General features: G+C 51.8%; 1 protein-coding gene across 4 annotated transcripts in view; it reads left to right on the top strand.

Annotated features, from left to right (window-relative positions):
- Positions 1-8,574, top strand: part of TRIB3 (tribbles pseudokinase 3) — a 30,493-nt gene extending 21,919 nt beyond the window's left edge. For all 4 annotated transcript variants that reach the window (XM_069650955.1, XM_069650953.1, XM_069650956.1 and 1 more), the window contains exons 3-4: positions 3,212-3,504; positions 5,305-8,574. In XM_069650955.1, the coding sequence (XP_069507056.1) occupies positions 3,212-3,504; positions 5,305-5,797 (786 nt within the window). In that variant the 3' untranslated portion in view covers positions 5,798-8,574. The remainder of the gene's footprint in view (positions 1-3,211; positions 3,505-5,304) is intronic.
- Positions 8,575-15,573: the final 6,999 nt, after the last annotated feature.

The raw sequence follows: 15,573 nt of genomic DNA, 5'->3' as shown, positions 1-15,573 counted from the left end.
CAAAGTGCCCCGGCGGCCTCATGAGTCTGGGGGGGCCGCTCTTGTAGGAGCGGCCCCCCAATGCAAAATAAACGTCGGGCCACCGGCTTTGCACCGGTGGCCCGACAAACAGAACATTATTGCGGTGAGGCCGCGGGGGTTCCCTGAGGCCCCGCGGCCTCACCGTGGTGAGGGGGATGGGGGGCACCGAGGCCGCCGGGGTCGGCAAAGTGCCCCGGCGGCCTCATGAGTCTGGGGGGGCCGCTCCTGTAGGAGCGGCCCCCCAATGCAAAATAAACGTCGGGCCACCGGCTTTGCACCGGTGGCCCGACAAACAAAACATTATTGCGGTGAGGCCGCGGGGGTTCCCTGAAGCCCCGCGGCCTCACCGTGGTGAGGGGGATGGGGGGCATCGAGGCCGCCGGGGTCGGCAAAGTGCCCCGGCGGCCTCATGAGTCTGGGGGGGCCGCTCCTGTAGGAGCGGCCCCTCAATGCAAAATAAACGTCGGGCCACCGGCTTTGCACCGGTGGCCCGACAAACAAAACATTATTGCGGTGAGGCCGCGGGGGTTCCCTGAGGCCCCGCGGCCTCACCGTGGTGAGGGGGATGGGGGGGACCGAGGCCGCCGGGGTCGGCAAAGTGCCCCGGCGGCCTCATGAGTCTGGGGGGGCCGCTCCTGTAGGAGCGGCCCCCCAATGCAAAATAAACGTCGGGCCACCGGCTTTGCACCGGTGGCCCGACAAACAGAACATTATTGCGGTGAGGCCGCGGGGGTTCCCTGAGGCCCCGCGGCCTCACCGTGATGAGGGGGTATGGGGGGGGGCGTCACTTACCTGGTGATTGGGTCCGGGTGCTGGCATAGGAAGTGAGGGACGGGAAGAACTGTTCCCTTCCCTCGCTTCCTATTTCAACACGTTAGGCTGGTTCCTCTGTGGTCAGACTGCAGAAGCCAATAGGCAAACAGCTTGTTTGGCTTCTGCAGCCTGAACACTGTCAAACATTCTATGATTGGCTGTCATCTCCCAAACAGGGAGAGGGCAGCTAATCATAGAAAGTGGACTTCGGCTTCGAGTCCCTAAACAGAAACTATTCTGCCGAAGCCGGATAGCTGTATTTCAGCCGAACTTCGGCAGAATAGGGACTCGAAGCCGAAGTTCGGTACAGCCCTACTGGAAACCTAAGGTAATTGGGCCTATTCACAAAACCCACGCCCAGAAGAGGCACAATAATGTCCCACGTAACTGTGGCTTGGCATAACTACTGCAGCCTGGATGCAGTGTTTTTTTTTTTTTGATTTTTTTATTGATTATTTATTTTTAATCGACCGCGCCCGCCTTTTACACCAGGAACACTGGTGTGAAGTAACACCAGAAAAAGAGACAGCTCGCATTTTTGGAACTGTATCTCTGTAATTTATTATTATTATATATATATTTTTTTTTACTGCACTTTTAATCCTGTTGTGGGGTCGCTAAACAGGAAAATTAAAAAGAAAGAACCATCCTGTATGGCCTCCATCACACTTTGGGGTACCCTATCTAGCTACCACAGTAGTGTGTTCTTAATATTTTGATCTGGTTAGTGAGAAACTCGCACATTGCCTGAAGTATACAGGGCAAGCCTCTTCCGTCTGTCCCCTAACCCTAGATAAGCGGCATGCCAGCGCATCACAGGAGGGCACAGTTAGTGTGGCACGCCAGCGCATCACAGGAGGGCACAGTTAGTGTGGCACGCCAGCGCATCACAGGAGGGCACAGTTAGTGTGGCACGCCAGCGCATCACAGGAGGGCACAGTTAGTGTGGCATGCCAGCGCATCACAGGAGGGCACAGTTAGTGTGGCACGCCAGCGCATCACAGGAGGGCACAGTTAGTGTGGTGGGAGGAAAAGAGAGGCTGTACACATTGACGACAGCAACATGAAAATGAATGTAGTTGTGTGTTTTTATGCGTGATAAAGTGAGGGTACAGTTGCAGGTCACTGACCCACCCTTGGTGCCCTTTTATGTTTTTTGCATTTTCGTACGAGCCTGTTGTGTAGGTTTGGAGCTAATGGCGAAGCTTGATCTGAGCAGCCGACACAGGCCTCCAGGTCACGGTGACGCCAGTTTTTTAGTTCTAATCTCACGCTACACCAGCGCAGAGCTGGAATAACCTGTGGGGGGCGGAGGGGTCCGGCAGGGTTGAGGCAGAATGAGTCCTGTGTAAATAGTTATGTATACTCCGTGGCATATCTATCTTTTTCAGCGTATAGCGTAGCATTATTTAATATAATAGTAACTAAACTAGTAAAAAACGCCATTGCTGGTGGCCTTACTTTGCCCTCGATCAAAATGAAGCATTTAGGGGGGAATGCCTTCAGCTAAATGTTTTTTTTTGTGCGGGGTCCGGGGTGGATTGGAAACATTTGCTTTGCGGGCACCAACCTACAGATCTGGACAATAATTTATCTTTCAGACTAAAACGCGTGGCCGATGGCTAAACACTGCATTTTAGACCGTTTACACAAGCCACCCCTCAACTAAACCACTAGACCGTCTCTCAAACCAACCACTGAACCACGTATCCTACAACCACTAGACTACATCTCAAATTAACCAAAAGACCACATCCCTATACAACCGTGAATCCACACAACGATATCGCCAGTAGATCACGCCTCACCTAGACCACTTGCAACCTCATCACTAGTCCACCTAGATTACAACCTGACCTCTAGTTCACTTCTTAACACCACCAATGGATCACACAAGTTAAGCACTAGACCACACCTTAGCGATGACGTGCTCTAGGGTCTAAACCACGAGAATTTATCTCCTAGTCCACATCACAACCAAACCCTGGGAGCACACGTTATCAGCTAGTCCTCAGCACAACAGAAACCGCTAGACCACATACTAGCTAAACCACTACTCGACATCCCAACTAGACCACTACACTGCATCTAGATCGGGGGTCTGCAATCTGTGGGTGACCTGATGTTTTGGACTAGGATGCCCATGATCTCTTATCATGGACTAAGCTGCCTAGGGTAGTTGTAGGTTACAACATCTGCAGAGCCAAAGGTTGCAGACCCATGTTAGAGTAGTCGCATGGCCACATCTCAACTACGTAGCACTTCCATTATATCTCAACTTTAGTACGTACCAAGCTCCTCCTTCCCACTGTAGCTAAATGTTGGTTTCTAGCCCTGTGCCCATTGGCCGTCTCTGACCACGCCTTCTCTTTTTCAGGTCTACACGATGAAGGAATACCATAAGGTGGTAATGCCCTACTCCCAGCTGCCGCCTCACCCCAACATTGCCCCAATTGCTGACATAATCCTTGGGGACCAGAGTGCCTATGTCTTCCGTGAATCGGGCCATGGTGACATGCACTCTCATGTACGCCGGTGTAAGCGCCTGCCGGAAAGGGAGGCGGCCGCTATCTTCAAACAGATGACCGGAGCTGTGGCGCACTGCCATGCACACGGTGTCCTCCTGCGAGACCTCAAGCTGCGCAAGTTTGTCTTCGGGGACAAGGACCGGTGAGTAGGCCACTACTTACAGTTACATCTGCACCCAGGAGTGGAGTGGCACAGGAATCGCTTTCAGGTTTAGTGGAGTTTGTCGGGTGAGCTGACATTAGCTGTGGTGCCTAGTGGCAAGCACTGCTTCCCACCCTTGTGCCTATCTGGGACATGGGTCCTTTGCTCTTGGTGGTCTTGCTTCATTTAGCTGTAGTGTGGTGGTGTGGGATAGGGGCTTTGACCTGATACGCCTGGTGGGATCTCTATGCGTTATTGTTCTCCTCTTTGCGGTTTCGGCCGCGTTGCAGGACATGATGTGGTAAGAAAGCAGAAATGTGCTCAGTCCTGTCCACACAGAGTGCTTAGAGAACATATGTTTCTGGTGCTAGGTAGGGCAGTGAAAAGAGAAGGATGGCTTCCTCTAATCTTAGTCCCAACACCTAACCAGCCCTGTGATCTTGGGTAGCTACTGTGGCTGTGCAGCTTTGTGGCCAATGGGCATACCGCGTGTGGCAGTTAATACCAGTGGCTAGTGAAAATCTGAAAAGCATGCGACACATGGGTAGATAGTCTGAGAATCTTAAGGTCCATGGACAGTCCGTGTGGTGAGCTAGTTGGCCAAGGACAGACATGGTGGGAAGCTTGGGGCCCAAAGACAGATCGCATGAGAGAGTTGATAGCTGTGGACAGACAGCCTTACAAGTTTCGGGGAGGGATGGGCAGACTGTGTTAGGAGCGCTGTGCAGAGGGACAATGGTGGTAGGACATTGGGCCACAGGCACAATCTTGGAGCAAATGGGGAGTGAGAGTAGGCACCCTGATACCATTCATGTCCATTTTACTGAATTCATGACTTCGCCCAGGCACTTATCCCACTGCCTAGGAGCAAAGAGTCAGCAATATCAACATGCATGATCTTGTATGTGCACCGCTCCTGCGGTTCGGCACGGTAACGCCCTTCCCAGGTTACATCGCTATGTATTGTATTGTATTTGGTTATTTATAAAGCGCTCTTTTCCCACTTGTGTGGCCTCAATGCTCTTTTTCCTCGGTTGGAACGCCCTTGGTGACCGTAGTCGATGTGGTGGGAAATTCTAGGGAGTTTAGCTTGGGAGATGCATGTGTGCATGTTGCCATTCTAAGACTTGGTTGGCTGGCAAGGCTCGACTAAGCAGCCCCAAGAGAGGTCAGACACGTGGGTGGGTGGGTGCTGTTGAGGATTTGAGATAGATTGCTATTGTTGAGAGAGTCTATGTGAGGCCAGGTATACTGGGTTCCTTTCGGGTGGTAGTCGCTGTATGCTAGTGGCAGAGGTGTTGAGGTACGTCAGGAGTTTGTCTGGACGGCTATGTGTGCAGCTAGTCCGCATGTGCATAGCCATAGACGTATTTTATCATGCAAGGCCGTGCCTGCGGCCTGTGTCCACACTAGTGGTGTGAGATATACGTACCATAAGCTGCAGGATTGTTCGGCTGGGGCAGTATTTGTTGAGGTCTAGAATTGAGAGTCCTATACCAATGGGCCTAGGTTTCACAATGTAGCAGGGGTCGGCATATATTAAACAAAGATGGAGGGAACACCTACGTTTGAGAATCCATGCTGGCAGCATAAACAGGGCCCCTGGCCAATTCAGGGACTTCAATAAAAACTCATTCATTCTTTGTTTTAGTGTGACCTGCCCTTTGTTTGCAGTGTCATGGTTACTTCTTAAAAAGGTCCACAAAGGTTAAAAAGAAATGCAAAAGTAAAATGGAGATTGGGAACTTTCAGGCTTGGCTTTGACTCATCCATTGATCTCTCTTCCTCCCCCTTCCCCAGGACGAAGGTGGTTCTGGAGAACCTGGAGGACTGCCACCTGCTGGAGGGTCCAGGGGACTCCTTATCTGACAAGCATGGCTGTCCAGCCTACGTAGGGCCAGAGATCCTCAGCACAGAAAACTACTCGGGGAAGGCGGCCGACGTCTGGAGCCTGGGCATCGTCTTGTACACCATGCTGGTGGGGCACTACCCCTTCGAGGACACAAAGCCAGCCTCTCTCTTCAGCAAGATTCGGCGAGGGGTCTTCTCAATCCCCGAAGGCCTGAGCCCAAAGGCCTGCTGTTTGATCCGCAGCATCCTCCGGAAGGAGCCCTCCGAGAGACTCACGGCTCATGGGATCCTGCTTCACCCTTGGCTCTCGCCCACCGGTGCCATGTCTGAAGACTCCGGGGTGCACCCCTCCTCTGACATGGGGTGTGACCAAGTAGTGCCTGCATTTGAATTCCGAGAAGAATGCAAAGAGGAAGAGTTGGAGCAGGCTCTTTATAGCTAAAGGCACTTTGCGACTGAATGGCGTGAGCATCAATGCTAGGCCGCGGCATAGAGAAGGCCGTCGTACAATTTGCCCTACATAGGTGGGGCTGAGGGGGGGGCTCCATCGCCCTCCCCAGTTCAAAGTGTGCCGATGTGCCTTAAGTGGAAACCAAAATGAGACCTTCCAACTCCTGGATGGGGGACTTGGCTAACTACCGGTCCAATCTCCTGGCCAACATGCCTCCATGCAGCTGGTGCTGATGCGGGGTGCCGGAACTGGGCTTGAAGCACTCGCTCCCAGCTTCAGATTTGTACTTGTGAAATGAGTGGGTTTGTCTGAGCTGTGAAAGCATTGATGGGCCGCAAAGGTCAGTGGGGCCTTTGCTCCAGGATAGCATGGGACATGAGCGGAGAGAATTGCTGGGCTTTTCCCAGTGTGCGGTGGTGTCTCTTGTGGAGGGAACACAGTAGCAGGGTAATTTAATATAGGTATTGTTTGTATGCCGAAAGCAGAACTGACACTGAGCTCCTCCCTGCACGCGTCTTGTTGGATATCCCAACGGGTACGGAGTTAAATGTGGTGAAAGCTCTTCGTTCTTGTGACCCTTACCCCTGTGGCTTTGGCTAGAAAGCCACACTTGTTAGCTCTCAGCAGGTTTGTCACCAATTAAAATGTTTCTGATTTCTCTCTGATCACAATTATATAATTGAGGCTTGAACTTTTGCTTGATGTTGCATTGGTTCGTAGACTTGCATTAATGCAAATAACCAATCCATCTAATGAGAAGGTGCAGCAATAAAGCCAGGCGGGCTGAAGACCAGTCAGGAACATATCGGGGAATGTGCACTATGTGTCTGACCTGGCCCTAGCCCTGAAACACTTTAGAAGGCTTTAGAAAAGGATTTCATTCCCTCCATGGGCTCTCTGCATGTCACCCTGCTTTGCTCAATCACCATCTCTCGGATCTCCCTGTCACCCTTGTCTAGGATCTCCCTGTCACCCTTTTCTGAGCTCTCCATGTCACCCTCGGCAGGCTCTTCTCTGGGCTCTAATCACCTTGCCCTCCCAGTCATCCTTCCCTGGGATCTCCAAGGTCACCCTTCTCTGGGATCTCTGAGCGCTCCATGTCACCATCTCTGGGCTCTTCACATCATCATTGGGGTCTATCTGCCTCACCCTTCCTGAGCTTACCACAGGACCTTCTCCTGGGCTCTCCAGGGGGCCTTCTCCTGGGCTCTCCAGGGGGCCTTCTCCTGGGCTCTCCAGGGGGCCTTCTCCTGGGCTCTCCAGGGGGCCTTCTCCTGGGCTCTCCACGGGGCCTTGCCTGGGCTCTATCTGCATCGACTTCCTTGAGCTAGCCATGTCATCTTCTCTGGGCTAGTGACGTCACCATCAAGCTCTCTGTGTCAACCTCTTTGGGTTCTCAGAGTCACCCGCCTCCAGGATCTTCTTCTAGCAATCCACGAGTTCCTAGGGCATGATGGGCCAATAGAAAGAGAGGTCACGATGAACCCGGAGAGAAGTGAAGGCTGAAGCCTAGAGGAAGGTCCACAAGTGACACTTCAACCTCCCTGGGATCCATGTCCCCTCCCTTAGCAGTCCCCATCACCTCCTCTGGGCAGTTCACCCCCTCCAGCTTGCCGCTTTACCCTCCCCGGGCTCTTCTCTTCCACTTCAGGAGCTTCTAGAAAGCAATGGGTCAACCTAGAACAAGGCCTTGACCCAGAGAGAGGTGGGTGGGTGACGACCTATTGCAAATGAGAATTCATGGGTGAACAAAGGGAGTGGTCGTGGGGTAACCTGAATGGTGGTTATGGGTAAACCCAGGGAGAGATTATGGGTGAAAGCTGGGAGAACATCCGATTCAAAGCAGGGAAAGCTCATGGGTTAACACAGTGAGATCATGGGTCAATGCGTGTGGATAAAGTACAGGTTTCCCACAGCTCCTGTTGGGTGCTTGGGGTGGCGCAGGCGTTTTGGGTTTGAGAGGTCGCTGGGTGATCCTACTTGGCCTTGTGTGCTTGCTGTACAGATACCTGGGTTCTAAGGGTGGCGAAGAGTCCATGTCGTCTCAAGGATGCATTAAAGACATTTTTTATATGTGGCTCTCTGTGCAGCAGCGTGCCTTGGACAGTGGACGCTCGCCAATATCTATTTAATCTGAAACATTGCGTTCAAAGTGCGTGAAAACTGATATCGAGTCGCTCCTACGGGAGAGGGACAGAACTAAGTCCGCCCCTTCGTTCTCGGAGAAGTGAACATCAGTAATGTAAGCTGACGGAAGTAATATTGAAGGGTGCAACGGGACTTCCGGGTCAACTGTGCTTGTGCTACGGGCGCGCCACTCTGACTTGAACACTAATGTGCTCCGTGCCTGTCGCTTGTGTTATTTCCCCCCCCCCTACCCCGCTGGTGCTTTTGGGGTTCTCTGAAGTTGTCATACGGAGGCCAGTATTCCCACCCCCTCGGACGATCAAAGTTTCTCGCCTGAGTTTGGGGGTCTTTGTGTGGAGGGGGGGGGGGGCGGAGGAGAAACGTCCGCTTCTCAGCGCGAGGGACCTCCTATGTATTCTTTACCAGTGCCTTATCCCTGGTGCCAGCATCATCACTCCTGAGAGGAACATTCCCAACCCAGGGGTTGCCAACCCCCTCGCCCCCGCCCCCTTTGATCTCTGATGTGCATGTGGAGTATTGGGAACTGGTCTTGCATTCTCAATATATGTGCTGCTTAGGTTTTCTAATACGTTTCTGTCTTTTTGATAAATAAAAGTTTTGATTTGTATTTTTGCCTTTGAGCAGAGCCTGGAACTTGCGTTTGGTTATTCTGTGGCCACCGGGGCGTGGGGGTGGGTGGCGGGGGCACACCGGGCAACAAATGTGCTAAATGTATGTCTGTATTGGGTTTTATGTGGCAGAATCCTAGCTGGAAGGCATTCGAGTGAGTGCAGTAACGGGCTGCAATACTCTGGACACTTAGGGTGCCGCCAGAAGGGTGCAGAGAGCTGGGGTCTACGGGGGAGGGGAGTCACAGATTGGGAAGGGAACTGTGGCTCCAGTCCGCGTCAGGAAGTTTGTTTTTGGTCCATGAGATCTTCTCGGAAGAGACGCAACTTCAGCCTTTTTAGTTTTCGCTATTAGGTGCCACTTTAGCACCACCTAGAACCCAAAACGAATGCGATGGAGTACATACAGGAGGGAGATGGGATGTGAGGAGGAAGACGGGACGCAGTCTGCAGGATTTCTTTACCCACCTGTACTGGACTATCCCTATGGCCATTGGCCTGTCCATACACACACAAAACACTTCCTCTTGGTATCTCTTCAAGCTAGCTCGATCACACAGCAATATCAAATGTAATGTTATAGAGGGTCTGCCAGTGTTGCTTCTATGAGGGTGAATGGCTTAATGGTGCAATAAAAGCCCTTTAACCAAGCGTGCCTCCAGCCACTTCGTGTATAAGCTGTATGCGTCTCATCTCCTCACATCTGCTACTTGCACTGACATCCTATCAAAAAAACAAGCATTGACAAAGCAAACTGTTCTAGCTCATGCATAAGTATTGGATACACATTTGCCAAGCGCTGACGTCATATGCACACATGCTCGCATCAGTTGCTTGCCATCTTCCATCCTCGTAGGGCCATTATGCCAGTGCCTGGCAGATGACTAGTCATGCCTACACTAGAGCTGTTGGCATTGCAAACGCTTGTTCTGGAGTGCTGGGGAGAAGCCGAGGAAGTCATTATACGCAGGGCGGGGGCGGGCCCAACCCCTTGGACAATGTAAGACCCCCCAAAGGGGCAGCGGGGGAACACTCACAGCATTTCTCTTATTTGGCTGTCACTGCAAAGGATGGCACCGCGAGTAGAGAGAGAGAAGTTACTGCACTAAAGCACTCAACTATAGGGTGTGATTAGGAGACCCAACAATCAAACCCTTTACCCTCCAGAAGTGTTCAGTTTTCTTCTAGAACAACATCGCCAGCCTTACCTCTGCCTCTACTTTCAAGCTTTGAGACCTTTCCTGGCCCTGCAAAAATATGAGCACCCCCTAGTCCCTCAGGACTGGGGGCAAACACTCTGCCTTCAAGAAGGAAGGCAACCTGTCTCTTAGACTGGAGGCACTCCCTTTCCCCTCAGCACTGAAGGCATAGAGATTGGAGTCCCTCCTGGCCCCCCTCAAACTGAAGGCCTAGAGATGGAGGCACTCCTGGTTCCCTCAACACTGAAGGCATAGAGATTGGAGCCACTCCTGGTTCCCTCAACACTGAAGGCATAGAGGTTGGAGGCACTCCTGGTCCCCCTCAACACCGATGTCATAGAGATGGAGGCACTCCTGGTCCCCTCAACACTGATGGCATAGAGATGGAGGCACTCCTGGTCCCCTCAACACTGAAGGCCTAGAGATGGAGGCACTCCTGGTCCCCTCAACACTGATGGCATAAAAATGGAGGCACACCTGGTCCCCTCAACACTGATGGCATAGAGATGGAGGCACTCCTGGCCCCCCTCAAAATGAAGGCCTAGAGATGGAGGCACTCCTGGCCCCCCTCAAACGGAAGGCCTAGAGATGGAGGCACTCCTGGTTCCCTCAACACTGAAGGCATAGAGATTGGAGGCACTCCTGGTCCCCCTCAACACTGAAGGCCTAGAGATGGAGGCACTCCTGGTGCCCCTCAACACTGATGGCCTAGAGATGGAGGCACTCCTGGCACCCCTCAAACGGAAGGCCTAGAGATTGGAGGCACTCGTGGTCCCCCTCAACACTGATGCATAGAGATGGAGGCACTCCTGGTCCCCTCAACACTGAAGGCATAGAGATTGGAGGCACTCCTGGTCCCCCTCAACACTGAAGGCCTAGAGATGGAGGCACTCCTGGTGCCCCTCAACACTGAAGGCCTAGAGATTGGAGGCACTCCTGGTCCCCCCCCAACACTGAAGGCCTAGAGATGGAGGCACTCCTGGCCCCCCTCAAACTGAAAGCCTAGAGATGGAGGCACTCCTGGTTCCCTCAACACTGATGCATAGAGATGGAGGCACTCCTGGTCCCCTCAACACTGAATGCCTAGAGATGGAGGCACTCCTGGTCCCCTCAACACTGAATGCCTAGAGATGGAGGCACTCCTGGTCCCCCTCAACACTGAAGGCCTAGAGATGGAGGCACTCCTGGTGCCCCTCAACACTGAAGGCCTAGAGATTGGAGGCACTCCTGGTCCCCCCAACACTGAAAGCCTAGAGATGGAGGCACTCCTGGTCCCCCTCAACACTGAAGGCCTAGAGATTGGAGGCACTCCTGGTCCCCCTCAACACTGAAGGCCTAGAGATGGAGGCACTCCTGGTCCCTTCAACACTGAAGGCATAGAGATTGGAGGCACTCCTGGTCCCCTCATTACGGAAGGCATAGAGATGGAGACACTGCTGGTCCCCTCAACACTGAAGGCCTAGAGATGGAGGCACTCTTGGTCCCCTCAACACTGAAGGCATAGAGATTGGAGGCACTCCTGGCCCCCCTCAACACTGATGCATAGAGATGGAGGCACTCCTGGTCCCCTCATTACGGAAGGCATAGAGATGGAGACACTGCTGGTCCCCCTCAACACTGAAGGCCTAGAGATGGAGGCACTGCTGGTCCCCTCAACACTGATGGCATAGAGATGGAGGCACTCCTGGTTCCCTCATGACGTAAGGCATAGAGATGGAGGCACTCCTGGTCCCCACAACACTGAAGGCATAGAGATGGAGGCACTCCTGGTCGCCTCAACACTGAAGGCATAGAGATGGAGGCACTCATGGTCGCCTGAGCACATGCAAACTCTATAATCTTAATGATGGAGGCAGTCCATGGCTCTGCTAATATTGGTTGCGCCCTTGGATCTGTAAATCCCTCAAGGCTGGAAGCCTTGGCTGCTCTCTCATTTATTTATATTATTTGTAATGCGCTAAAGATGGTTCCATGTCATTTCATCGCTGGATGAAACAATGATTGTTTTTTCTCAATTGATATTTCGACCCCCATCCCCTTTAATTATTTAACTATCCCCGAACACCCACACCCCATCTATATATTTTTTTAACCCCCCCTACAAACACCGATGAGTTTTCGCAATGAAATATAAACGGAGAAAAACCCATTGTTTCATCCCACGATGAAAGGACGGTGTACCGCTAAAGATGAGCCTGATGGCATGGTAGCGCCAACAGGACACAACACACAAACGGACAGTATCCGTGGGTAGCAGAAGATGGACGGGATAGGTCATGTGAACGTGCAGAGTCAGATTATTGAGCAGAATTTATTCCAAAAAATGGGTTTTCAATCTGCTCTTGAAAAGCTGCAGGTTGGTACATGAACTCGATTCTAGCGGCAGCAGGTTCCACAGCCGTGGAGCAGCATGTGGAAAGGATCTATGCTCCACATAAGAAAAATTCGCTCTCTGCATGTCTAGAAAACCAGTATTGTTTGACCTCAGTACTCTACGTGCCAATAGACACGAAATGCGACTGGCCAGACGCTTGGGGGACTTGCCCTGAGATACAATTATGCGTAATACACATCACGCGATAATTGATATGGCTATGAATAGGGAGCCAATGTAATGTTCTTCTAACGTTGTAATGTGGTCCCTCCTTTTCAGCCCGGTCACAATGCACACAGCATTATTCTGGATCACCTGCATCCGGGTAAAATCCTGTTTGGAGATACCAAGCAGGAACAATTTACTGATGACAAAAATGGCCGCAGCTGAGCTAAAAGCTTCAGATAACGCGTGCTGAAGACAAGATAGTTAAGCTGCTTTTTCATGGTCAACTCCTGGCACAAGATCACACCCAGTGTCCTGACATTATTCTGGGTGTTTAATATTGCAGTCTACAATTTTAAAAGATGAGTATTCCGCATTAAGCTTCTTCAACTGTGTTGCAGTGCCCAGAATCATAAACTCAGGCTTAGAACTATTAAGGGACAGCTGGGGTGGTGCTACATGGCCACGGACTAAGAGGCGAGTTTTGAGTACGCCTGCTGATCCGTCACTGATTCTTCTAAAACGTGGCATTCAGAGTCTACTGTGTGATGTGGAGCTGTGATGATATGAATATCGAGGGAATGCAGCGGCTGAAAGTGCGAGGAGAAATGCACATGCAGAAGTGAATTCTTGGTCGGAGAAGATTGTGGGACTCTGTCTACAAAGAATACAAAATGGCGCCTGCTGGAAAGAAAGAGAAGAGTTCAGCATTGTAGCGCAACAAGTCCCGAGCTTTGTGCCATCCGGTATTGCATGCAGACCCAGTGTATTGTAAGAGGGGTCGGAGTGACATTACTAATGGCAGTGGTGTACAGTAAAGCTGATGCGCAGATGGCAAACCGCAGGAGCGCGAGGTATGGCTAAACAAGAGGTAAATTGTTGCACCACGCGAGGGCTGGTACAGTTGCAGATAGACAAGTGTTTGAAGTACTCCGCAGGCAGCAACAATGCACCGTGTTAATGCAAACGCCTCAAAATGCTAAACAAAATGCTGGGTTGCGAGTTCAGAAGCCCTACACGATCATACGGTGTAAAGCGAACACTCAGACGGCATAGCAGAGTTTGTACATGCAGGCCGGCGGACACAAAGGAATACAGTTGGAACGGGGTACACCGTGGCAACAGTGCTAAGATGGGACGCATAGCTGATTCTGCGCCCCATTGACAGAGAGGTTAATAGGAGCAAGAGAACTCTCGTGTGACTCCTGCAGGGTGAATATGGCGCTCGCAAATGGATTGAGAGCGCAGGACATCAGGAGAGCAACGTGGATAGCAGAGGTTCACATGGGTCCCTGCCTACCCTAGGGACAGTACCCAGCCATTAAGTGAGGCGGACAAGGCCCTGGATGGGAAACTCTACCTCAGCCGGCAGTGATAATTGACCAGGCATTCGGACGAGCGGACCTGAACTGTAGGGATAGTCGGCAAAAACACGACACCGGTCAGCACACGAAAAAGACATCAGAAGTCATGCAATGAGAGACACTGGGCAGTAAGGTTGCAGACGGACGCTCCCAGACTCAACAACACATACATACAGGGGGGGGTAGGTGGGAGGTGCCTGTGGACACCCAGAATCACAACTGAATGTTGGGTGGGGCATAATAATGGTGGAGCATAATAAAGGAGTATAAGGCCACCCAGCACAAGACAACACGCGTGATAACCCCACAACCCCATAGGAGGGGTCTTGGGACGAGGGTACATCACTGAGTGGTGGGTGCAACAATAGGGCACTGAGGGGTAGACCAGAGACATTAAGGAAGCGAGTGCCGTAACAAGGCCGGACAAATAAGTGACGCACCAGTGGGCAAGGGGCACAAACACCTCAGTTATTATAGCAGAGACACAGGATTGGTGCCATATTGAAGGACTTGGCTCAGCTCCTTTTGGGACACAAGGGGCCCACATAGGAGAGAAGACATACGCAACTGATCAGCAATTTCTCATCAGCCAGAGACAAAAAGGAAATTGCTTGATGTCATTGCCCATCAAGGCCGCATAGCATTCAGATTTGCCCAATCCTCTGCGCTAGAACCTGTGGGCCCCCTGCCATTGGGTTTACATAAGGGACACCCCCACACAGCTGAACAATCAATACATTGCGAGACCCAGCAGACACCCGAAGGGACGGCCGGCTGGGGTATCATACGCGGATGACCGAACACTTCAGCCGAGACAAGGGAACTATAATCGGGACACAATCAGCAGACGAGGTGGCCTCTAATACCAGCAAGGCTAAGGTGAAACAACCTTCGATCAACATCTTTACTAGACCGGCCCAGACGCCCGAATCTCCCATGCAGAAGGGTGGAGAGGTGCGAGAAGCAGAGAACCTAGTGCGCAGTGATCATCAGATCCTGGAGGCCATTGCGGAATTTAAAACTTCATCGGAGACCAAAATCGGCGCAGCCATGGCAGAACTTAAAACCTCACTAGAATTTAAGATTGATGCTGTTAGTGTTGATGTTAACTTTCTACGGCAAGACGTGAAGGCGCTGGCAGAGCGCACTAGTGGGATAGAAAGCAAAGTGAAAACCAACACGGACGCCCGCAAAGCCAACACCATGGAGGTTACGAGATTGCAACAACAGGTGCGCAACATGGAATACCGGGCGGAGGAGGCAGAGGGACGTGCCCGGCGAAACCACATAAGCGTGGTGGGGCTGCCGGAAGGAGAAGAAGGCAAGGACCCGACAAGCTACATGGAAGATATGTTGATCCACGAGATAGGTGCAGGCACACTTACCCAGCGGTTCACAGTGGAGAGAGCGCACAGAGCCCCGGCTAGGAGGCCTCCACCGGGAGCCCCTACCCGGCCGATCATCGCTAAAATATTAAACTATGGGGACAGGGAAAAGATTCTGGAACACTTTCATAAAGGTGGGACGATAACCTGGGTGTCGATGACCATCACAGCGTACCCGGACTATACTTTTCAGGTACAGAAACTGGTGTACTACGTGGCAGTCAAGAGGTGGTTGCGTGAAACTGGATACAAATACATGTTGCTATACCCAGCGAAGTTGAAGGTCATACACAAGAGCAAGGCGTTCTTCTTCGAGACCCCGGAGGATGTAACGAGCTGGCTGGACACGGTAGGATGCCCAGCAGAGATGGAAGGACAGTCACAGAGCGGACAGGATAAGTGACCCTGTGTTCCACTTGAAACATATGATAGACTGAAATAACAGTTGATGGTCAGTGGCTGTAATGTTGACATGGACATGGATAATGAACATAATACCGATCTGACATATGGATTTAATATGA

Source organism: Ambystoma mexicanum, chromosome 3p, assembly GCF_040938575.1.
Source record: "Ambystoma mexicanum isolate Mex_15411 chromosome 3p, UKY_AmexF1_1, whole genome shotgun sequence".
NCBI classification, from domain to species: Eukaryota; Metazoa; Chordata; class Amphibia; order Caudata; family Ambystomatidae; genus Ambystoma; species Ambystoma mexicanum.
This window is presented reverse-complemented; position numbering and strand designations above follow the sequence as displayed.